This window comes from Tetrao urogallus (genome assembly GCF_951394365.1).
Source record: "Tetrao urogallus genome assembly, chromosome: 7".
In the NCBI taxonomy this organism is placed as follows: Eukaryota; Metazoa; Chordata; class Aves; order Galliformes; family Phasianidae; genus Tetrao; species Tetrao urogallus.
Window position 1 is genome coordinate 8732853 of NC_136820.1, and position 25420 is coordinate 8758272.

The 25420-nt window shown below is 39.8% G+C and overlaps 1 protein-coding gene across 1 annotated transcript in view; it reads right to left on the reverse strand.

Moving 5' to 3' along the window:
• The window catches only part of TRAK1 (trafficking kinesin protein 1), a gene marked incomplete at both ends in the record, with an annotated part of 98236 nt that overhangs the window by 55840 nt on the left and 16976 nt on the right, over positions 1–25420 (reverse strand). Inside the window, 2 exons of the mRNA XM_079538561.1 lie at positions 7804–7998; positions 20529–20821. Of these exons, the coding sequence (XP_079394687.1) occupies positions 7804–7998; positions 20529–20821 (488 nt within the window). The remainder of the gene's footprint in view (positions 1–7803; positions 7999–20528; positions 20822–25420) is intronic.

The following is a 25420-nucleotide window of genomic DNA, read 5'->3' on the forward strand; positions in this document are numbered from 1 at the left end:
CCGAATTGAACTGCCCAAATTAACCAGGTCACAAAACAATACAAATCCTTTTATTTCTTTAAAGAGAATATTTGACAAAGATAGCCTCAACCCAAGTTGCAAACTTTGCCTCTCAAGAAACCTGTAGCAGCACACCCAGGAAGGTGGACAACTATGTTACTACGGAGCAAAGAAGCCATAAGTCATCTCTGCTGGCAAAGAAAGCAAATAATATCTTTATCTCAAACCTCATCAGTCATGCCTCCCCATGCTTAGTCATTCTCAGCCTTCTTATTCAAAACTTTCCCAATTCTGGGAAAATCTTGTGAAATGAACATGAGAGCTGGATGCATCATGTTGGACTCACAGTGGCTAAAATCGTGTATTAGCTCCCATTTAATTACCTCTGGGATGCATTTCTTCCATTGGTTCGAGCACAAAATCAGGTCCTGACAGTCAAACACGACATCCTCTCATTACTTTCCAGAGCCACCAACACACGGGATAAAGCTACCCATACCACTAACATCAGCTGGACTCCTTTCTGCCAGAGGAACTGCTGTACAGCCCACGTTATGCAATGTGTACTGCTACTAATCAGGCTTTGCCACAGCAGTTCATTTGCAAGTTGATGTTTTTCCACTTGCTTTCTTTTTTCTTTTTCTTTCTTTTTTAAATTATTGAAGAACATTAAAAAGGAAAACAGAGCATATTTAAAAGTACAACTGATTTTCAAGGACAGGCTGGCATTCTGTTATTTCTGAATTTACTGAAGTGAACTGTTATTTGGATTTCAACTTCTAAAATAACATGGAGCAAGAGGAATTCCATGAATTCACATCTAGTAACAACAAGCAACTCTGCATCTTAGGATAATGATCTCTTCCAGTTAAGTATTTTGCTTAAGCAAGAAGTCACAGCAGCCTGCTTCACCCGAAAAGAGTGGAACCAGAATACTGAAGGCCTTGTATCAGCAGCTTTCAGAACCAGCATTTAAAATAAATGAGTGCTTCAGATTTGATCACTTTAGTGTATTGTAAATGTAATTATTGTCCAAGGCTTCAAAATGGTACAAGTACTTTCTACACATGGACAGAGCTTAGGGACTCCAAACACCATAAGGGGCCAACGACCTCACCTGGACAAAATCTCTGCTTCATAGGAGTCTTTTAAGTATTCTCCCACTGAAGCAAGACAATTTAATGTGAGATAGGAGCAGACAGATTAAATTACTTAAGGACAAAAGCTGATTTTCCACGTAATAGGATTATTTCTCCCCTCCCCATGAAAAGGACCAAGGTAAACTTTTTTACTCTCTGTGGCATGTTTGGTGATTCCTGAATGATTCCTGGAGAGTAACACACTTGCATCTGTATGAATCAAAATTCATGCTGTCTTCAAACAGATATCTGTGAAACTGTTTTTCAGTATTCATTAATGTATCATTGGTCATGCTTAAATACTGTGAGACCATGATAGCAAGACCTAACCACTTCCATAAGATGCCGCTTTTTAAAAGAATACTCAAATGTATATACACCTATCAAGAACAAGTAAAGGTCTTTTTCTGCAAGACTGCTTTCCAGCTGGTCAGTCAACATGTCCTGCTGCCTGGAGCTTTCCTCTGCAGGTGCAGAATGTGGTGCTTCTCTTTGTTGGATTGCATGAGGCTCTTCCTGACCCCATTGCTCCAGCTTGTCAAAGTCCTCCTGAATTGCAGCACAACCCTCAGCCATTCTTCAGATTCTATGTCTTCTATCCTCTCTGATGCTACTACCTTCCTTTTAATGTCTTCACCTGGTGACACAGCCTTTCAGCAAAGGGCACAAACCTGCAGGGAAGAAGGCCATTTCTCCCAATGCTCAGGGAAAAGCCCCAGGCACCTGGAATTTGCATGGTTGCACTCACCATGAACAGTGAGTGAGGACTGTATGAGGCATCATCTAAGATCTTAATCAACAACAGCACCATCACAGAAATAAAGTTACTAGATGCATTTAAAATAGAGAAAAATAGATGAAGAATGGAGAGAACAGATAATTGCTTTTTTTTTTTTTTTTTTTGCCTTGGAATGTCTCCAAATATAAAGAAGCAAATATCTACTTAAATCAAGCTTAAGAGTTTGCCTGTCTAGCTTTATATGAAAAGGGGCAATGTGAATGCTCAGAATCCTACCTTGTTAGATCTGTCTAAAAGACTGCTAAGGCTTATTAAAATATGCACACAAAAACCCAATGCTAAGATGAAAACTATTGTCCATTTTTCCTACTGTTAACAGAGCTCTGCAAGATGCAGGTTGATTAATACACCAAACTGCAATGAGGGAAGAAAATCCAGATGCTAAACATTTCAGTGTTCAGCAAGCAGACAATGAATGCACAAAAGTTGCTTTTGAAAATACCAATCAAGCCAAAACCTTCAAGACTGATAATGAATAATCTTCAGTAAGATCTCTTTGTGCAGACTGGAAATACTGAAGTGTATTCTCTCAATCCTACTGAATACAACCTAGAACACTGGCACTATGTCATCTAACAAAATGAGACTGATTTCTATAGTCAAGAAAGAATTAATAGAGAGGTGCAAGATTGCCACCACCACCATATGCATAAACACATTCAACACCCCTCAAAATCTCATTGCTTTTTTTATTTTAATGGGTCAGATCTTGACTCAGCTCTAACCATGTCATTAGAAAACTAGGTCGAACAAGTTCAGGGGACTGCAGAATGAAAATGTCTTATTAAAGCACATATCACTGGCATAAAGCACTCAAGCAACCATTGTATAAGTGTAGCAGAAGTACCGATGCTTTACAGACCTCTACGTGACAAGAAATGAGTCAAAGTAGTTTAATTCCAAGTTTCTCATTATAAACAAGCTGCAGAAGATATTTTTCTTCCATGTTACTGAAAACCTGCCCATACTATACCGACCTCCTTAATCTGTGTTTCCACTGGAGCTCTTCCTCCTCCCTTCAGCTTTGAGCTTCTAGTACCTTCTGATTTTTAAGGAGAAATTACAGAAGATAAATTCTTATCTTCTTTAACATGGTGTTCTTTGAATATCAAGAAAGAGCAGGTGGTACTCTAGGAGCCCTTCAAAGTTCAGTACAGCATGCCATTATGCTCTATTAAAAGATGGATAAACAAGCCTAAATAAATGACCAGTGGAGATCAAGTACCGAATGGAGACATCCATTAAGACAGTGGCCCTGTTAAAAGCACTGGCATTCTTTTCAGTTCACAATCTGGAAAAGACAATTTCTCCCATCACTCAAAATGATAGACTATTTTCCTAAATACAAGTGTTTCTTTGTGATATGTTTCCTATTTTAAATGGAAACAGCACAAATGTAATGCTATCTTCTCTCCCTCTATCCCCTGAAACAGTCCAGTGACAGCAGGACTGGTATGGGTGAGCATTAATTACTAATTTGCTTCTTAACTGAATGAAAACGTATTTGTATACATTGAAAGCCTGACAGAACATTACAAACACCCACCAACTCTTCAGAAAAGCTCCATTACTTCACTTCAATGCTTCTACTTCAAAGGACAGCAAGGCAGCTGCTGAATCACTCTTGGAAGTAGCATTTCTCATACATCCTCTCCTGGCACCAAATGCAAACACAGATGAACTCGAACTAGAGGATACTGTCACTACAAGTGATTTAAGCTCCTTCACTGATAATGGTCCTTGGAGACATTTGAATCTATCAAAACAACCACACAATCTCTCTTATTAAATATATTATTCAGAAATGAAAAAATCGGGGTCAAATGAGTATGTAGTATCATAAGTTTCCTAGTACTAAGACTGTTTGATAGGAAAGGGGAATTCTGGCTAGATAATGAGAATGAATTAGAGAACATACTTCAGATATGTCAAAAATCTGTGTGCATATACCTAATAAAAGCAGTACTATAATTCATATACAAATGAGATTTTAAACAGCTTTTTTTTTTGGAAGTGCAGTTCTCAGAGATAGACAGTCCATGGAGAACTTAAGGGCACTTTATAAGGCTTAACCTAAAAAGCATTTAAGGAACTACTTTCATTTTGAGTAGAGATTTAAAATTCTGTCATTACATATCAAAGTTCTTTCAGAAGGATAACTACAAATTCAATTGTACATCAATTGCATGCATATCATATATATATTTACTCACACCTGTGTCTATTGTAATATATACACACTCACATTATATATATATATATATATATATATATATATATATATATATATATATATATATATTCATCCCATCCCACTTTCCTATTTCTATGGGTCTCAAAGTACTTTTAAGTAATCCAGTATTGAGATTTAAAGGTTCAGACATCCATCCTGTTCAAAACTCACACACTGAGGCAAGACAGAGTAGAGACATGGATCAGAACCAAGACAGAGCTTAAAGAGTCACTGAGTAATGGTAACTGGCCACAAATGTGTTCAAAGCCTGCAGCTGGAATAAGGCAAAAAAAACCCTGCTCTCATTTAGTGCCGAAACAAACAAAATAAGTAAATGACACCACGCCATGGTCAAACAAGAAACACTTTGCCATCATTTACAGCTAGTAGAAAACCAGAAGTGTTCCCTCTGCCTAATTCCAGCAGTTCACTGTAGGTATCTGAACATTATTAAAACGACTGATACTGCAAGAGTATCACAGTGGAATTACTATTCAGATTATTTCCAGACTAAGTAATAACACACTAATTAAGCGGTGTGGTGAGAGTTCGGATAACAAAATGTTGCTCCTCCCGATAAACGCCCTACATAAAGAACAGGAAGCCTTACAAAATACATATTTGCATATGTTAACTATGCACAATATTTACATATATTAAAACATGCTCAAACATTCCTGGCTCTGTCCGATATTTCTCAGTCTGCAAACATTTCCTGAATAATGCCACCACACATCCCTTCCTTTTGACTTCTCAACTATTCATAATACTGGTGGTTTCAAAGCTGGTCGATACTGGAATGCTAGGAACCATAAGCAATAAAAAGACTTCATTTCATACCTAAAATATTCTGCACAAGCTCAGACTGCAACATCAATTATAGTTTGCTCATCTTAAAGTGCTTCTAAAAAACCCTAGGAAGACATAATAATCTGTACATGTAGGACATTTTAATTCTGATAATAGCATTTATGTTGCAGGAAATTCTTTTCTGGTGCAATAAAATTAATTAATCCTTCCTTTACTTCAGAAAGTCTGACAGATTATAAATGTCACTTCTGCTATTTCTTATATGCAACTCCATTCATAGACCGTAAGAATAACGTTCTGAATAAAATGGAAATCTGTAATGTAGTCCTAACATAGACAAGCTACAGTATATATTGACCTTCCCCCTCCTCCTCCATCAAGGTTTATAAAACAAGGTAAACATGTACAAAAGGAGTGCCCTGATTGCAGCTCTGAAAATGAATCACAGTGCTAAAAGTCACACCCTAGAAAATACTCTGCAGAGTGATAATGGTACAATTTACTTTTGTGACAACTTATTTAATATCTTTATTTTCACGGTTCATTTTTCATAAAGCAATGTTTATGCACAGTGCCATAACTTCCAAACATGCCAAAGTTTTATGATCTTGCACTACAGCTTTGCATGAGTCGTTCACAACTGAACAAGGGTAAAAGCAGTGATCTCAGCTGGCAGGATAGCAGTCTAGGGATTAACTTTGCTCACTTCCAACTTCTTAAGCCACTGCCTGTTGAGCGCGTGCTTGTACATTAGCGTTAAGCAACAAACTTTCTTTACAGAAGTTCTCCTTGCTTAGTCCCTTTTCTGTAAGCAGTTAATTACTAATTAAAGCAGAAAACACATGACTTTTTTTTCTTCTTTTTTCTTTTTCCCCCTCCATTCAGGCTATTTGACTGGGTGAAGTTTTGAAATTGCAGCACATAGCAAAGCTTGCAGCCCATTATGCTTGCAAGCTAAATGCTGGATAAAATTGTTTGAGCATGCAAGTTAAAAGCAGCTACTGCTATCTGATTTCTCTGATGCAAGTTGCTTCATTAAGTACCCATTCTCAACAGTGATGCATCATTACTGAATCATTACACGAGCATCTTAGGTAGGAGACTTCTGCCCTTCTTTCCCCACTAGTAAATAATCTTCCCTGTGCTTAATGCAACAGCCCCTTTTAAGACCATCCTAAGGATAGACATAATTAATCAATTAATCCCGTTACCACAGATATTAGAAAACTGATTTTTCAGAAGGTTTCTTCAAGCCAACTACTGCCACCATTTCAGCTGCATTAAATATCTGCTATGAAACAAGAATTAACTGATTCCACTGATCAGCTTATTACCACCTGTCATTCTGCACTGCTTTTGTCTGACTGGAGAGAAGGTGGAGAACAGATATACATTCATGGAATGGCTTGGGGTGGAAGGGACCTCAAGGATCATCAGTTTTAACATCCCTTCCACAGACAAAGAGGTCAACTGCTAGATCAAGTACTAGATCAGATTGCCCAGGACCTCATCCAAACTGGCCTTAAACACCTCCAGGGAAGACTATCCACAGCTTGTTCCAGCACCTTACCACTCTCTTGGTTAAAAAAAAAAGTTCCTCCTAAAACCTAATGTAAATCTCTCCCTTAGATCAAAACTGTTCCTACTTGCCCTATCACTATCTACCTGTGTAAAAACTTGATTTCCCTCATGTTTATAAACTAAATCTTGGAAGGCCACAATAACGTCTCGATGAAGTCACTGGTAGATATTTTATATTTCATGTCTTTTGTTGAGGCACTGAAGTAACTCAGTTCTTCGTATTTGTAACAGCTTACAGAACTAGAAAGTGAATTCTCCAGGTGCATGACAAGACAGTGAAGCCATATTTCCAAAGGCTTGTGTTGAGCCCTGTAACTCAAATCTTTTGAGCCCCACAGCTCCTTAGTAACTACCTAAAACTACCTACCACTATAACTTATGTAAATCCGCTACTATGCAAGTCTAAGTACTACAGGTTTAGTATGTCACCTACTGGCTTGGTGCTCTGCAGACTATTTGAACATGTCACGATTCAGAAGTGTAACAAAACTGCATTTTCACATGAAAATGGGAAGAGGGGAGAAGAATCATTTAATCGCAGACTACATGATTGATGAGCAACTAAAGGATGAATCACAGTTGTGTGGCCTTCTTGTACAGCTAAGTCCACATCCACAGTAGAAGAACATAGAGACACGAATCCATTCACAACGATAAAAGGATCTACCAGCTCAAACAAAAGAATGAAAAATGCATAAGGTCACAGGACTACAAGCCTTCTCTCCAGGCACAAACAGTACCTTTCTGTACAATAGTATAAATGTGAACAAAAGAAAGAACAAGGGGACAAACCAGCTTCACTAAATGCTCAGTGTTTGGTTCTTCACAAGTCTTTCTTAAAAACTCAAGCAGTAGACAAATGATTTGACATCATTTTGTGATGCAGGCACACAGTAACACAGACAGCATTACAGCGAGTCAGAGAATATTCTGAAAAAAAGCAAATAAGGCAACATGCCCAAGCTTTTTACATTTTATAAACATAGAAATTTCATTCTCTTGCCAGAGAGATAACAAGCAAAAAGAAGTCTTGAAGTTTCACCAATATTTGATATTGTGACGAAGTACATGCACAGATTAACAAATGCAACTGCTGTTTTTGATTATTTCCTTTCTTTACTAACCACCATAAAACTTGAAAACCAACCGTTCTCTTGAGAATTACAGGTATCTCAGAGGCAGTAACAAAAATAGCATAGTTTTACTTATTCCTCAGTAAAATTTATAAATTTTTCACTTACGGAAGTATTTCAAGGTCTCTTCTATTTGCTCAGTTGTTAAGTCGATATTTGCATCAGGAGAAATGAGAGGAGTATGAAGCCAGTCGTCGTGGTCATAACCATAGATTGTATCTGCTCTTAGCTTATAATGAGGCAGCTGTTCTTCCAGTAGACTGATGATTTCAACTTCAGGAAGATTGGTACTATTGCACACATCTGACAAAAGAAAGAGAAGACAGCCTGTCAGCCACTTTAAACCAAGTATTATACACTGTATAAGCTAGGAAATATGCCAGTTTGATTTGATATCAAAAAGATTTTTCCTCGTGAACAGCTAGATATTATTCAGAAAACAAGACTAGCTCAGATTATCCACAAATTAATGTCTACTAGCACAGAATGGAAGGGTTTGCTATTTGGGATAAGAAACCCTGCAGCAGGGATTCATATACTGAAGAACATGGTTTAGAGAAGGGGGCAAAATAGAGAGCAAGAAAGCAACAAAAAGAGTAGTAAAATTGTGGCTATGGAAAAAAAGGATAATGCATTCAGGAATTCACATTTTTAAGTTTTACTTGACAGATTATTTTTAGTTTGCAAGTTCTATATTTCTCCTTAACTTCCTCCTTGATTGCAGTTGAGTATCGCTGAATTTTGCCTTCAACTGCTGGCAGATTTTTCCCAGAAGAAGAAATCCAGGGCTGCAATAGCAAACTGTCACAATTCGCACTGAAGACTCACATTAAAGCAGGCTGCAAGAACTTCTTGAGCACCTTTCAACACTGTCTCCACATACATCCTGTGAAATCAACCCTCCACATTCACAAGAAAATCAACTTCACATTCAGTTTTAAAAATGAATGCTGAGGGCCATCAACAACTGCAAAAATGATGCAACTTACACTGATAATTTAAATTTAGGAAGAGACAACAATTTTTTAATGTAGAAAACTTCAACATAAAACTTTTTTGCTGTGAGGATGGTAAAACATGGGAAGAAGAGTCCAGAAAAGCTGAGAAATCTCTATCTTTGGAGAGACTGAGAACACACTTGGCCAAGGCCTTGAGTACCTGGTTTAAAAGGGTGCATTTGAGTAGAAGGTCCAGAGGTCCCCACCAATCTAAATTCTCTTTACTTTCATCAAACTGTGCTGCTACCTTTGGACATACATAAGCATTCTCCAAACCTCGCTGCAAAAATATATATACAAAGACTAGCAGAAGTAAATACTCATGTGCAGCACTGCCATTTTTGTGGAGCTCTGTGCAGAGAGCAAATCAGTCCGCACACATCACTTCAAGAGGTCCTGCAGCAACTTACCAGAATAAGAGAGTACCAATTCACACAGAGAAACAAGACCTTATTCCCCTGCACACACACTAACTCTGAGTACAAACCTTTCTTCTGCCTGGCTGCTTCTGAAATGCTGGTCATGTCCCACTTCAGTGCCTGTAACCATCTAAGTTCACAGAAGCCAGCTGATACTGTAAGAAACATCTGCTGATGTAAACTAAACATTTAAAAGATGCTTTTCTATATAGCCTTACAAATACAAACATAAAGCCTACATGCATACAGTCTTCTATATCTCTGAGTTACCTAATGCTCTCACTGTCAAGAATGAAAGGTTGTTTTTTCTGTTTTTTCTTGCCTTTTCTTTTTTTCCCTGCTGAAATGTTACTTCTCCTCTTGTGAAAAGTATGAAGGTCTGCACAACCTTACCAAGGTCCTCTTGAAAACAGGAAAATAAAAATGTTTGAAAAAGAAAGAATGTCAGAATTTCAGCTGCTGTTTCAGAAGAAAATGAGCAACCTTACAGTTTCAAGCAAGTAGTTCTGTGCAGAGAAGTAAGCTGGTTTGCTCTGGCATGTAGCAAAATAGGAAAAGCAAAAGAAGTTTTCATTCGAATCTGAGAAAAAAACAGACACACACAAAAGAAATCCAAACAGTTTTATTGTGGAAAAGAAATCCATGTAAACACAGACAGACATACAGTAGGGAATTAAAAATTATAGTGCAATACAAGTGGAGCAAGACACTTTTTCTGTTTTACTACATAATAAATCCTGAGCGTTTCTACACAATTCAAAGCCTAACAACTGAAAAAAGATAGATCTTCAAAGGCAACATATTCTGATGCTATTGTTATTAACTTCTATTGTGATTTTAAAATCCATTTACCAGCAGGAAGTAGGTGCAGGCTCTGATATAATTGCCTATTTAGGAAAAACAGGACACAGCAATTATTGTTGTGTATGACTAAACATTAGTTCACCATTTAAATCATGGCAGTACACTCAGTGCCAGTCATGCAGTCTTCATTCTTCTTCCCCTTCTTTTTTGAGATGCTGGCTCTTGATGTCACAAGTAGGTACAAAGGCTTCCAGACTGTTTTGTTGTGTTGGTTTTTTTTTAATGGTTCTGATTAATATTGCAAAGATAAACAAGTAAGATAAGCACTCAGAGCACCTGAGATATTATTCAAGCTTTATAATTCTGAAGCTTTTCCTCGTCCTACAGGGCAACTTCATTCTGCTGAGTTAAACAGCGTCGTAAGCATAAACCAATTAAACGTTCATTAATATAAATTATTCAAGAAACTACAGCTGAAGTTGCTCTGTTACAGATGTATTTTTTCCTGTAGGCTGAGTGATTTTCAACTTGTCATTTTCTGGACAACCTTGGCTAACAGAAACTTCTATAAGCAAATTACAACCAATCTGAAGAGCTGAATGTTTCTCTTGGGAGTTACAAACTCACGATTCCTCCCAAAGCATGGGTCATTACAGCCTTGGCTTTTGAAAGCAAGGAGTTACGGAGAAAGGTTTGCTAAGGCTCCTGCATACTGCAGAAGGCTATAGTTTATAGTACTCCCTAGTAATAATTATGCAAAAACAAAGAAAATCAGTGAATTTGTTAAATCTTTCTTATTTTTGCATGTAGTATGCTGCACTGCTTTGCTATCCTCATAGCTGAGACGTGGCACATGCAGAAACACCCCATCTCATCTCTTTTTAGTACAAACTTCTCCATGTCCTATTTGTAAGAAGACAAGGAAGTTGCTCAGTGTGCTTTGTAGTATTTTCTGACATTACTCCTCCCCTTCCTCGGCATATTTTCTAAAACATATTGAACCAATTTCTTTCAGAGGCCTCATTTTTTGCTGATGTTTTGTTGCTTCAGTTTCCAATCTTCCCATTCAATAAAGAAGACTCAAAGTCAGGCAGAACACTCCAGCTGAGTTAGATTCTGCATTTTTTCTTCCTGCTTAACTACCTTAGGTAATTATTAACATTCTTTCTTAGCATGCTCCATATCTTCTTAGACATTGGCATTTGACTGACCAGGGTATCTCCACTTCTCTGGGCATCCTGGATTGGAGGAACTATGCCAACACCTTGTCACCAGGCAATTGAACCTCAGCTTGAGTTAGCTTTTATTATCTGTCTTCTCCACTACTAATTATAGCTACAAAGACAAAAGTAAGGACAAAGTACATGAGAAAGGTGGTGGAGGGACTGTGGAAATACACTTGGAAAGATCTGAAGTTGTCACTCTGAACAACACTTTAAAGCAGCTGATCTGTCATTCTCCATTCCCTACCAGGCTTTTGAGTTTCACTTGTTCACAGTTTTGTCTGAATGGACAATTATGTATCATACAGCAAAAATAATACCTAGCAAGATTCATTTACAAAGAGTATGTCTTCAATTTTAATATCAATTTCACACAAAAGTACTGATAAACTGAGAAGAAAAATAACAGAAGGGATAAGTAAAACAAACAAACCATACAGGAATAAAAGCACAGAAAACAAGTTCTGTGATTCTCAAAGCCTGGTACTTGCTGGTACTTACTGGTTTTTATTTTTTGTTTTTAGAAACAGTACACTACAGCTAACCCACACACGGAATATAAAGTGCTTAGTTTAGAATCTGCTGAATTCTTGTCCAAACTCTCCTCAGTCTTTACGGTTTAATTGGTTTGTTTTTAAGCAGAGTCTCTCAGAGTCAAGGTGAAAGGGCTTTCCAGTTCACTAAAGCACCTCTGAGCAGTGGATACTGCCACCTGGTGCAAGAAAGGCCTTATTACCCGGAACCTCCACATAAAAAATGACAGTTCTGCCATTTCTCATGAGAGTTTTCTGTCTCCACACGTATACTACCAGTAGCTCTGCAAAACTAACCATGTGCAGTACACACTGGATTACTTTTTTTTTTTTTCTTCTTAAAAGGCTCTGAGACTACAAGAAAACTACTCAGAAACTGTACAGAAACTGTAGAGAAACCGTAGCATTCCTGGAGCACCATTCTCCTCAGCTCTGGCCCTGACAGAGGTTAACTTCATGCAAACAGCTCAGAGCAGCTCTGCTACCCTGAAATGACTCCTGTGAGAAACAGGGAGCAACTGCTGTGCAGAAGCAGTATGCTGAACAGAACCACACCGAGGTCTGGCCTTGGGGAACTGCTGTGCTGCTTGGCAGCCTTCAAAGCGCAAGTTTTGGTCAGCAGGTTGTATAATTCACCCACCCCAAACATCTTCCACGAGACTCTACTGCATCCCAATACCTCCCATCTGCTGGTGCTCAGCCCACAGCCAGGAATGGGTACTCCAAATTTCCTCTCCTTATAAAGGAAAAATAATTTTAAAACAAACAAACAAAAAGTAAAAAATCATCATACAAAAATTGGAATAAAGAATACAGTAAACTGCATTCAGGCACATTCTTGCAGTTCCTGCAAGAGAATGAGTACTTCCTAACTTGTCACAGCCTTTCTGCATGGTGGTGGAAAAATGAAATAGATAAGAAACAGAAAGAAAAAGAGATAAGAGAAACAAGGAAATTCTCTGGAGAAAGCTTGAAGAAGTCACCGCTTCCTGGATCTACTCATTCCTCTCCCTGTTCTATGAGTGTGTCCCATTTCCCACCCCCCCACACTGTACTCCTCCTTGACATACAGTTCTCAAACATTTTAAACAGACAAACTTAAAAACTGTATGAAAACAGCTCAACAGTATGTAACAATTTTTATTTATTTCTTCCTTTAAAAGCACACCATACCTGAAAATGGTTCAACTCCAATGCCAGCTACCTACTGGTTATGTACAAGGAAGCTTCTCTGCAGAACGGGGCTGCTGCATGGAGACTAAAGTCCAGCCACATGTGACACAAGAAATTAAAGTCCACCAACCTGAGGCTATTGCATGCTAAATACTAGTGAATCTCAACCACAAGTTTTGAAATAACATATGCATGCATGGAACACAAACTCCATTTTGGTTTTCAGTTCTCAGAATCCGAAGATCAAGAAGCACTTGGGAATTCTGTATGTTAACATGACAAAACTCTGTATTATGTGTTCCCTCAGACAACAGGGCGCTGTTTTCTACTCTTTAAATAGGAAGTGCTCCATTTATGGTTCACAATGTACTGCCCCTTCCTTTTTGAAAAGGTAAAGTAATGCGCAGCGCCACCATGATCAAACTTGTTTCCAGATATTCCATTCCACCAGCTTGAGAAACTCCTTCAGAGAAGGGTCACCTAAATCAGCTGGACACCAACCAGGAGGCCATAGCTACATCAGCATTCTCCTTTGTCATCAGAACCAAGCCTAAAGTCCAATCGTATTCCTGGGATATAAAACAAGAAAAGTGGTCTCTCAATGCAGCATGGGACCATGGTTTTCAGATGTTTCCTGCTAATTTAGATCATCGTGGAATGAACTACTCATTGGTACCATGAACAGATCCACACAAATGGAAAGCAAGAGCATAGAGAAACTCGAACCTTGCATTTAGGCTGCTTACTGGTCTGCTAAGGAAAGAAATACAGCCTGCAGTTGTCCATTATTTGAGCTCTCAAGGCCAACTCAGAGACAGGCATTAAATACTAACTGGGGTCCAAATTACAAGCATGTCTTCGACTTAAATTAACAAATTACTCTGCATGTTGACCTGCTACAGGTCAAAAATCCAAGTCTGCCATGTTCCTATTCTTCTTCAGTTCTAGGATGACAAGAATAAGTCTAATTATACTGAAGTCTTAGAAACGCTGCTGCTGAACTCACATACTCTGTTTGTAAAGTGTGTCACTAGCTTCTAAGGCAAAGAAAGCAACTTAAGCATCTTGAAAAGGTAAGCTACGAAAAACTTGGCTGAGCAAAACACAACGGATAACAACAGGGAAAGCCAAAGCTAACAAAGATAAAACCTCTGCAAACTGCAGTTTCATTGTGAAGAATATCATTGTTTATTAGGTTAGAATGTCTCTGCTTGGTTTCAACCCAACACACGTTCCTGCTGAGTATAAAAGAATGAAACAGATCTTGGTGAGGAGAGGCCACTGAACCACTAGGTCCCTTCTACAGCATCTTAACGGAGTCAATTTAAACGAATTTTGCTTCAGTATGGAAATGTTTCTCTCCCTACATATATGCAGCCATATTAGGGCATTTGTTTTTTATGTTTAACAGAAAAGGAAATTCTACCACTGCAGCCATTCTTCTAGAGCAAGAACAAAAGCTATTCATGCATCAAACATACGTTGGCAGCACAGTGCTCAGCAGCAGTAAGAACAAACACATTCATTAGCCACCAGGATCTCCTCGCTGCCAAGACAGACAGAGAATGTCCTGAAAGGGCAAAGGAGCCCATTGATAAGTCACTGAGCACGGAAAACCCTGAAAAGCAATTGTCTGCTTTTGCTTGTTTTTCAGGCCTGCTACAAGATGTGTCAGCCCCTGCACAACAGCTGTCAATAATGCTTTGGAATCACAAAGGAAAAAAAACACGGATTAATTCTTATGTAACTTGCTTTTTACAGAGGTTGACTTTAACAGGAAAAAACTTAAGGATGCGTACATACATGTGTATCCAGGGAGTGCATGGCTTCACTCTGATTGCATGTCAGCGAGACAAAATAGTGGAGTAAGAGTATTTTCATATATTTAAATGCACCAATAAACAAAAATAGTTTTTTAGTCTTCCAGAACTATTTATGTACACCACAAAAGAGAAAAACAAAACCACCACCAGGCATCTGCCCTCAGGAGTTAATTCTCCAAAGAACAAATGCAGAGCACCAAAGAATACTTACACCTCCTGCTCTCCCCTACCCTGATTAAATTCCAAATTTAAGAACCACAAGTATGCTTCCCAAAGCACAACAAATACAGGAGCTTAGTAAAAAGCATCACCCCAGATTTCAACAGTTCCTGCAGTCACTTTTATGCTGACTCTAGAATTGACAATTTACACTAAAAAACATATAACCTCCCTTTTGCTAGTATGATGCAAGCCAGCACAAAGACTGGATAAACAGGAGAAGAAAACTGCTTGGAAAAAAATATGTGTAACACTTGAAAGAAGAAAGCACAAACCTGGGATACAGGTTAGGAGATAGAGTGACAGGAAGGAAGTCAAGAAGAATACTAAGTTCTGGAAAGGAACAAACAACTGGCAAACAACTGATATGAAGCAGAAGTAAAAGAAGCAGAAGCTGTGTGGAGTTCAGAGACCAATTCCCAAACTTATTTCAAGGAAAGACTGAGAGATGGGACAGGAGAAGGATGGTGAGTGAAAGTGACAGAGGTTTTTCTTATCATGAGTGTGGTAAGTAAGGTGAATGAAGAACTGATTACTCAAACCCTACATAACTAGAACAAACACAGACAGCAACCAGTTGGAGACTGGTCTGAGTATCACTGTACACAGCCAGTAAAATCCATGCACTCACATGGTAATACAATCAGCAGATTCAAAAGGGACTTAGAATAACACAGCTGGAGTCCAAAGTTAGTGGACACAAAGAGAAGTAGGCAGGGCTGTACCCTGCAGACCTCTTGTTCTGTTCCCCAACAGTGATGGGGATACATGTGCTGAGAACAGATGACTGAGAGCAGCTGCACATGGGCTCTCTATACCAACAACTGCAATTGCTGCTGGAGGAGACAGGCACAACTTTGTCACAAAGGTAGGAGAAGCAGCAAAGAAATCCTTTAGGCTCTGGAGATGCCCTTTAGAATGAAATAACTACAGAAGAAAAATGGTCAAATTATACAACTTACCATAGGACATGTGACCAAGTCATTCCCACAAAGAGTTTTTCAACATTTGATGGAATATTTGTTTCATAGAAGACCATAATTAAAGCCTTACTAAGGAAAACCGATGAAAATCCAGGGAAAATCTTTGCTGGCAGGAGCAAGAGAAAGTTGGTTTCTCTGGAGGCTGAGTGCCCACCATTGGAGTAAGGAGGAACTTACTGTTATTTGACCTTCCAAGTCACGTAACTTTTCTCAGAGAGATCTCTCAGATGAGAAAAATAGAGATCATGTGGTTTGATCTATCTGGTGATGTTTGTTTTTTTTTCTTCAGTAAGAATACAGCTTACTGAGAAGCACTGAACATAAACAAAACACAGAAGTGGTTTATCACCATAAATCATTTTCCAAGAACTCTCAGGGAACTGCCCAGTATTTGAAAGCCAGAGAATACACTCCCACATACATTCAGAAAGAGTAGTTTGTATAATGAACAAATGAATTTTGCAAACTAATCAGGGAGCTAGGCAATTTAAATCATAGTCCATTCATTCTCTTCTTTTTCAGAGAAGGATGAAGAAAGCCTGAGTAGCATATTAAACAGCTAGTTCTTGAATTACAAAGTACACCATGCCAAAACCACTGCAAATAGTCTTCAGATACAAGAAAGCATACAAAGTTAACTTAGTGAAGATAGTTTATGATCCTGTGTGAGATATGAATGAAGAGAAACAAATAAAAATTTAATAGCTAGAAATGCATTGTGATGGATGCCAAGATGCCAGAAGAGTAACTCTATGCTCCAACAATATTTCAGATTTCCATCTGCACTGTACTCTCCACTTCCAGAAGGACAGCACTTGTCTGACAGCAGATGATGGACATGGAAAAGGCAATCTGATTAAAAGACTTTTGTAATAATTGGATTATTTAGCAACTGACACAGTGATACTCTGCTTTATCCTATCAAGATTGCAGCCCTTCTCTCTTTACAAAAAGAGGAGGTGAGAGGTGCTGGAGGGGAAAGTCCCACCCCCGAGGTATTGTTACTGTCAGCATCTATTTGACTGGAGGCCTCCAGGCCCGCACTGCAGCTACAGGGAAATGCGTTTTTGGAAACACATTCGTTCCTTTTCTGTGAAAAAGAACGCTAGATGGTGCTATATTCGTGTTTGCATCTTTGTGCTCTGGAATGGCAGCAGCAAGAAAAAGAAAAGTTCGAAGGAAAAATCCAACTGGGACAAGATAGGTGCTTCACACATGTAGTAGCAGAGTGATGTTTCCATGTTATACAGTGCTGCCCCACTGTCCATCAGCCTCAGAACCTGAAACTTCTCATTCAAACTGTGGTAACAAAAAAAAGGAACAACAATTCCAAATTATTTATTATATGTAGCAGATACTTAATCCATTTACAGGTTTAATAATATTACTGTTTAGAAAGTGGCCCACCAGTTTTGTTTGGTTTTGTTTCTGTTTTTGTGTGGGGTTTTTTTGTTGGTTTTTTTTTTTTTTTAAATATAATGGCTATTAAAACATTCAAAACCAATTATTTTTAAGGAATCAAGTGTCCTATTTCTTTTGCCCCTCTGCTCAAACTAGCACACCTTCAGTCTGTACAAATGTGCAGGTGTAACACTTCAGTTACAGTAACTACAAGCTTTGGATTGCTTTACCACCAACAAATCTGGTGTGGAAGAAGTCTTCAAGGGTGCTGCCTCCAACCAGTGTTGACATTAACTTATGCAAACCTTTCCTCTGCTTTTTTGTTTTGTTTTGTTTTGTTTTTCAGTCCCACCAGCCTGCCCTCATTCAGCTCACTGCCTTGGCTATGCCAGCACAGCTGCTTCTAGGCCACAGGATGAAGCAGCTCAGTGATGTGACCCAGCTAAAAGCAACACCCACATCACCCCTTCTGCCCAAATGAGAAGCAGATTCTATCTGGAGCAGCTGTCTAAAATACCTCAAAAATCTCAGTGCCACAAAAATCTGCACACACGTGTTGCTGGGACAGGCTGGGGACAGGAAATGTTTAAGCCAAATTTGTATCCAAGATAGCATGCTCAGTACAATCAGAATGCACAGTGCACCTTCAGCTGTAACTGAATCTTCCCCTAGGTCCCGCGCAGCAAAGACTGAACTGCTGACAGAGCACTGGAGTGCCCACCTGCTGCCAGCAAAAAGAACAGATCCAAAGAAAGCTACAATAATTTAAAATTCTTCATGCACCCATGGCCTCCTTGAACATTAAAAAGCATACAACCTCATAGGTTTAGGATACATCGGGGCCAACTCCAATTTCACTGCCATTTGCTGGTTACATTTGAGAAAGCACCATAGAGCACTGCCACTCATTTCCCCAGGATTTGCTTGCTGTGTACAAGCCTTTATGTACAACAACTTTTGCAGAAAACCTTTACAGTAAAATCCAACTGTTAACTATCGACTGAAAGAAAACAGATCACCACCATTGTTGTACTTGAAACTGTCTGCTCCTGGCTAAGCAAAGGCTCAGCAGTAGGGAAAAAAATACAGCATATGCAGACTTGGTATGAACAATTGTTTTCCTCTGGAGATCTTAAAACATAAGTGGTGCTGACCTGCCAGACCTACATAAAGAGTTCACATTAAAGGCTCTGACAATTTTTCCTCTCCTTGTGTCAGATGTATACAAGATGTATGTACTGCTGACCAAGAAGAGATTTTGCAGAGCAAGTACAAGACCAATTTCCAACTTCCAGTCTTTGCCCTTTGACCCCTTTACAAAGCACAACAGAGTTGAAACTAACACAAAACAAAACAACAACAACAACAACAACAAAAACACAACAAACTGTTTCTAGTGTAAATTTTACTGTCCGGCCTCCAAGTCATAAGTGGTACCAGTTTACTGCTGCAGAACAGGTAACCAATATAAAAACATTACAGGATCAATCAGCAAACCACATTTGGCTGATAAGTGAAAAAGATGAGATTCAGAAAGTACATCATGCTTGAAACAGCATGAGATAAGATGACATGCACTGACCTCAATTTAACAAAAACTACTTTAAAGAAAAGTTAGGAAAAGGTAAAACAGAGTTGGAGGGTCAGGACACGACCAACAGAGCTTGCAATAAAGATAATTCTACAAGGAGCTGGAAAACATAGCATACAGGAATAACCAGGGTTGAGGAGCTATCTTTTGTTACCAAAAACTTAATTTTATATAGAAGCACATCTGACTGAAAGGGATGTGCTGCAAAAAGAACTGTAATGGTGTTCTAAAGAGAACCAAGTAAAGGTTATAATGGCAGGGATGAGCAACTCCAGAGGGCAGGCTAGCTGCAAAAAGCAACCTTCCCTAAGAGTGAATCAGAAGATTTCTCAACCATAAGCAGCTATTCTAACCACATCATTAATATGTCACCTTAAATTCTGGACTAGTCATCACAAATTTCATCTGCAACACCTTAACAGGCACTGCAAGCCCCCTTTTAGTGTTCACAGAAGTGCTGCACTGTTCTGTTGACAGTTATCCTTAAAGCCATCAATCCAAAGCAGTAAGTGTCATCTTCTCTCACTTTCCCCTCTGCATGGCATGGGTATGTATGCATTACTACTCCAGCATCCTGGAATGTAAAGAATAGGGGTATTCAGAGCATCACTCCCCTCCTAACTTTCTTCTTCTGAGAATATCAACAACTACACAGCACATAGGCTGAGTAAAGTTAAGGTATACTACAGAAATACCTGCGAACAAACTTCATTAACCATTCATTCTCTCTGACCTCAGAAGATTCTAGTAATGGTGGAAGTTACCTGGGATACAGCTATCCAGCAGCCAATTAGAAGGTCCCTGGTCTTATTTTTTGTTTATTTCAGTGCTCACATTTCTTCTTTTTGAAAACTCAGCTGACTTCCCAAACAATCCCAGAAGACCCTGGAACTGACAAGGTCACTTGCAGCTAACACAGTTCAGCTCAGCTAAAACCCATGCATTTGGAATGGAAACTACCTGCCATTTATTTCATGGCCATATCCATGACTAAACTGAGCCACAGTGATTATTCAACCACAAAGGAATTGGGTCAGTTGACCACAGAACTAAAAAGCTAGTTCTGCTTAAAATGTCATACTTAAATACACATTCCACTTATTTGTATTAACTGTATGATAAAAAGGCATTTAATCTTTCATACAACATGCAAAAGAAGCTCCTCCTTATGCATAAACTTTTAGAGTTTCAGGACTAACATGACAAAAAACAGAATGGTTTTGAAAAGTGAAAAGATATACAGTCAAAACACTGGATGCTTCATATTGTCTCTCCCGTTCCCTTCTGCCACAAATAAATTCTTATGCCACAAACATAAAAATCTCAGTTATGCTGAACATAACATCAAGCTGCAGTACTCTTTTCCTCTCATTCCTGACTGTTGTCTTGCCTTCCAGACATGCTCCAAATGGTTCAACTTCCCAAGCACGCAAGTATAATATCCTGGTTTCACAGCTATCATCACTTGAGCCCATCTGTGAAACCCCTAAGCCTTATAAAGAGTTGACATTGAAAATTCAGGTACCAGTGAAACCCCCTACTAAATAAGTAAAAACATGCAAAACAGCAGCACCAACACCATCCATGGACCAGATACAAGCTTAAGAATGGAAGCTTAACTACACATCTCCACAGCCTTCTCGAGATAAAATCTATGACTGCTTACCAGTAATGGTGCAGGCATCTCTGTACTCTCTGCAGTCTGGCACATCATCTTCCACTGCTTCGCTTACATACTGCTCTTCATGAATGCCTGTGTCACAGGCTTGGACTGCATGGTTCAACAGCTCCGAGGGAGGCACAGTGGCGGCCAAAGTGCAGTCGTGCAAATCTGTGGCGTCCAGCTTGGCAGGTTTCAGAGGGTTGTACAAACTGCCATCAGGGGGACCAGCACTGGAGACTGGGTCTGGCTGGCAGAAATAGAACTCCTTCTCTTTGCTGGAGTCGGCTTCACAAAGTCTGCAAAACAAAAGGAACAAGTGCTTAATTCAAGCCATTCCAAACAGCGTAAATCAGAAGAATTTTCTTTTCCTTAAGTGCTAATTTAACCTGACTAATTCAGCAAATACTGAAAGCCAAGTACAGTATATAGAGCAGCTATTTGTGCACCTTGCAGGGTTGTACAGTGTAGAAAATTGCTATTCCTTGTACAGTGTTATTTCCCAACAGCTAATTTTGCCTAACCCAACTTGGCGTAAGCTTGGTGCAGCCACCTTGGCTCACCACCTGCCTCTCTCTCTCACTCAAGAAAAGAGAACCCTGTGAACTAGGTCAGCCTCCTGCATGAGCCACCTCACGCAGCAGACAGGCTGCACATCGCCGTACATCTACTGATATTTCAGGAACATCAGCATTCAAAACTGCTTGTTACCAAACAATACAGAAAGGATTAGGATCTCACACTAATCGTCCCCCTCAGCTTATTCTCTCCACTGATCTACCCTGCACAGCCTGGAGCTGCCTGCTCTGTCCCTATCTCTGCTCTTCCTTTACACAAACAGAAGTAAAGGTGCATTACAACAGTGTCTGTTCATCACTGCCCCTCAGTGCTTCCACCTCCAACAGGCCACAAAGTCCATCAAAAAGGAATATCAATGCACCCAGTGAGATCAAATTAGAGAAAAAAGAGGAGCAACTCTTTGCTAAAACCTCAGCTTAATTGGTGTCTTAGGAACAGGCCATGGAAGAACACTCAGACTACAGTGGAAAAGCAGAGACAAGTCAGCAAGATCACAGAAGTGCTTTGGTCTGCAAGCAAAAGGTATGAATGCAATTCAATATGGATGTGCAGCAACATAATATGTTCTGTTTGGTGCTTCACTGAGAAACAGGAAGAAAACAGTTGCCTGGGGTATTATATAAAATCCCTTTCATCTCTAACAGTAAAATAACATTATCTGGATGCATTTCTGAAGTTATGCTGAGCAGTTTGGCATCTTTTTCTTCTGGCATTCCCAGTAAATAATGTTATTGCTTCACCAAAGCATCTATGACTATTTCTAGAAACTCTGCAAGACTGAAGCATCTCCCTCTAATCAGCCACGACACAGATTGTGCATTCCAGACCTGGGGGAAAGTTTCAAGGAAATCATGCGCTAAATTATAGCAGTTTTCACACTCCCTTTTCTCAACCTTTTTTTTCCTCCTTTTCACTGCAGGCATAGGAACAACAAAGCAAAATTGTCCTCTCAGAGAGTCTCAGCGACGACTCATTTGCACTGAAATCTGAATGCAACTGGAAAGCTAAAAGGTAGTATTAACTGTAGGAAAAAAAAAAAAAAAGAAACCTCATGCACAAAATGACATCCTGTAAGATCTTACTCAGTGACATATATTTGTATTTCTGCATGGCACTGGATAACCTGGAAATAATTCTCATACTCAGAGAACCTGGATTTTCTAACAATCATAATAACTACAGGATGAAATCCAATGACAGATTTACGATCCATACTCATACAAACGGTGCTGCTCTACCTCAGCTGCTGTGGGAAGGAAAACTTTGTTCGAGTGTTCTAACAGAAAATCTTACAGTTCCCCTGCAGAGCATCCATTACCCGTGCACCACCCAAGCACACGCTGCGAAGGACAATGGGGTCACTTCGTGCTGATTACTGCTAAATGGCCCCCATTCAATGGCTCTGTAGGAGCCGGAGGAGAGATGACTGATTGGAGAAATCCGCTGTTTAAATTCAGTTGGAATTGAAACGCAAAGCTTCATTTTCTCTGCACTGATGATCGAAACACTTTAAGCTATAAACAAGAAAACACTCTGGAAACGCAAGGACTGAATAACTAAATGAGCTCCATTTTGTCATAGTTGCTATCGCATGGCTGCGATTCGCGTTTGTTTGGGGAAATTGTTAAGTCTGACATGAACAAGGACATGGCTGGGAGGTGGCAACAAAAGGTCAACAGGAGCACTCATGCTCTTCTTGCCATGTTCTCCCCTCCTCCACATGCCTTGCTTTGGCACCCCCTGAGAGCAAGCACCATAAAAATACCACCAAATGAAACAACGCTGATAAATGGAGGTGCAAGCTGCGTGTAGAAGTCTACAAGAGCTCAGATTCTCACAACTCACTTGAAACTTTTCTGGACACAGTGGCATTTCAAGCCTGACATACCTGATTGTCCCTGCAGATTCACGATGTTACATCCCATACAATCCTGACTAAAACAACCTTCACCCAACGTAACACTGCAAACTGCATTAGAAGTTTGCAGCGAATGAGTTTTGTCTCCTTCCTTCACTCAAGTTAACATCCACATCAGGGAAATGCCATGGGACTCAGCTTTTCCTCCTTCATTGTAGGCTATACCCCAGCGGCTCAGCTTCTGCCTTTTATAACTGCGCTGTTATGAGCAAATAAACATTCAGAAACAGCCATCCAGGCTCTTCCTTCACACAAGCTGTTTCACTGTTGGTACTTATGGAAGCTATAAACAAACTGAGCTTCAAATACAAAGGCACAATAAAACTTACATCCCTCCTTACCCACCCCAACCCCCCTGTCTGCTGCAGAAACCCATGTAAAATCAATGTGAGAAAGTCAGATTCCAGATTAAGGCAGAGAATTTGCCTTGATGTTAGGAACTTGTATCACAAAGGGAACAAAGCAGGAATAAATGCATATGCCTGCTCCCCCTCAGACCTCATGGAATATTCTGTTTCCACACACAGTGGGAAAAATGCTGTTTGGGCTCTTTATCTATCTATCATAGAGGCACTGCTTGCACACCTTCCCCAGCAGGGCAGATCTTAGCTACTGGATGAAGGGCACACTGTCCACCAAACCTTTAAACTTTCATCTAAATTCTCCTATTGCAGAATAGAAAAAACAAGTTACAGCTGAGCAGTATTCACCATACTCCCAAGACAGCCATAAAGGGAGACAGACACTACTATTCCCATGAAATATGAAAAACTAACATTCTTATCAATCAGTCCCAACAGCATATACAGTAACTGGAAGACCATAAAAATGTCATTGCAGTGCTTCCTATTTTCTCCTTCTGGCAGCCAAACAAGTACACGATTTAAAAGCCAAAATATAACTTTTCTTGATGAAAAATCCATGCATTTAATTCCTTCTACTATGTACGTGAACAGCAGCAGCATAGGACGTGTCTGCATACAGGATTTAAATTTAACTCTTCTATTCTACCTAGTGTGATTTAAGTCAGTGGCTGTATTGCACCATTTCCACCAGTCTAAACAAAATGACAGTTTGGGGTTAATAAACAGACCTGGGTCTCAAAAAACACTTAAATTTGGGGTAGGTTAACTTATTTCTTCATTGTAATCTTGTTTACAGAATGACTGCAGTTCTCCAAAGTTTACCATTTAAATGTTTTTAACCATGTCATCTTACTGTGCAAAATGATTTGAAAGAGAAAGTTACGATCGTAGTTAACACAGATTTACAAAGGGGAAATCACATCTGACCAATCTGGTAGCCTCCTATGATGCCATGATTAGCTGCTTAGATGAGGAGAGAGCAGGGAGTGTAGTCCACCTTGACTTCAGAGAAGTTTTTCACACTGTCTCGCATACATTGTTGTAGGTAAGCGTCAGAAATGTGGGGTAAATGAGCGGGCAGTGAGATGGTTTGGGAAGTGGCTGATGGTAAAGCTCAAAGGGTTGTAATCTGCAGCACAGAGTCTAATTGGAAGCCCATAACTAGCAGTGATGCAATGGTGTTGGGTGCAGTCTTGTTAAACATCATCATCAATGACCTGGAGGAAGTCAGAGTCCACCCTCAACAAGTTTGCTGGTGAAATGAAGCAAAGAGGAGTGGCTGACACAGCAGAAGGCTGTGCTGCCTTTCAGTGAGACCTGGACAGGCTGGAGAGCTAGGCAGAGCAGAACTACGTGAGGTTCAGCAAGAGCAAGCTCCTGCCCTGCACATGGGGAGGCACAACCACATGCATCAGTGCAGGTTAGGGGCTGACCTGCTGGAAAGGAGTCTGCAGAGAAGGACCTGGGTGTCCTGGAAAACAACCGGTTGGCCATGAGTCAGCAGTGTGCCCTTGAGACCAAGAAGGCCAAAGGTAGCCCAGGATGCATTAAAAAGTGCATGGCTAACAGGTCGAGTGAAGCAATCCTTGTTCTCTACTCTGTCCTGGTGAGTCTGCACCTGGAATGCTTTGTTCATTTCTGGGCTCCTCAGTTCAAGAAAGACAGGGAGTCCAGCAGAGGACGCAAAGATGACAAGGGGCCTAGAGCATCCCTCTTATGAGGAAAGGCTGAGAGACCTGGGGCTGTTCAGTCAGAGGGAGAGAAGGTTGAGAGGGGATCTTACAACTTAAAAATATCTACAGGACAAGCATCAAGATAAGGAGGCCAAGCTCTTTTCAGTGGTGCACAATGACAGAACAAGGGGGTGATGGGCACACACCACAGGAACATGGGAAATTCTGTCTGAGCATGAGGAAAAACTTCATTAGTGTGAGGGTGACCGAGCACTGAAACAAGTTGTCCAAGAAGGCTGTGGAAACTCCTTCTCTGGAGATATTCAGAACCCACATGGATGCTTTCCTGTGAAATCTACTGTA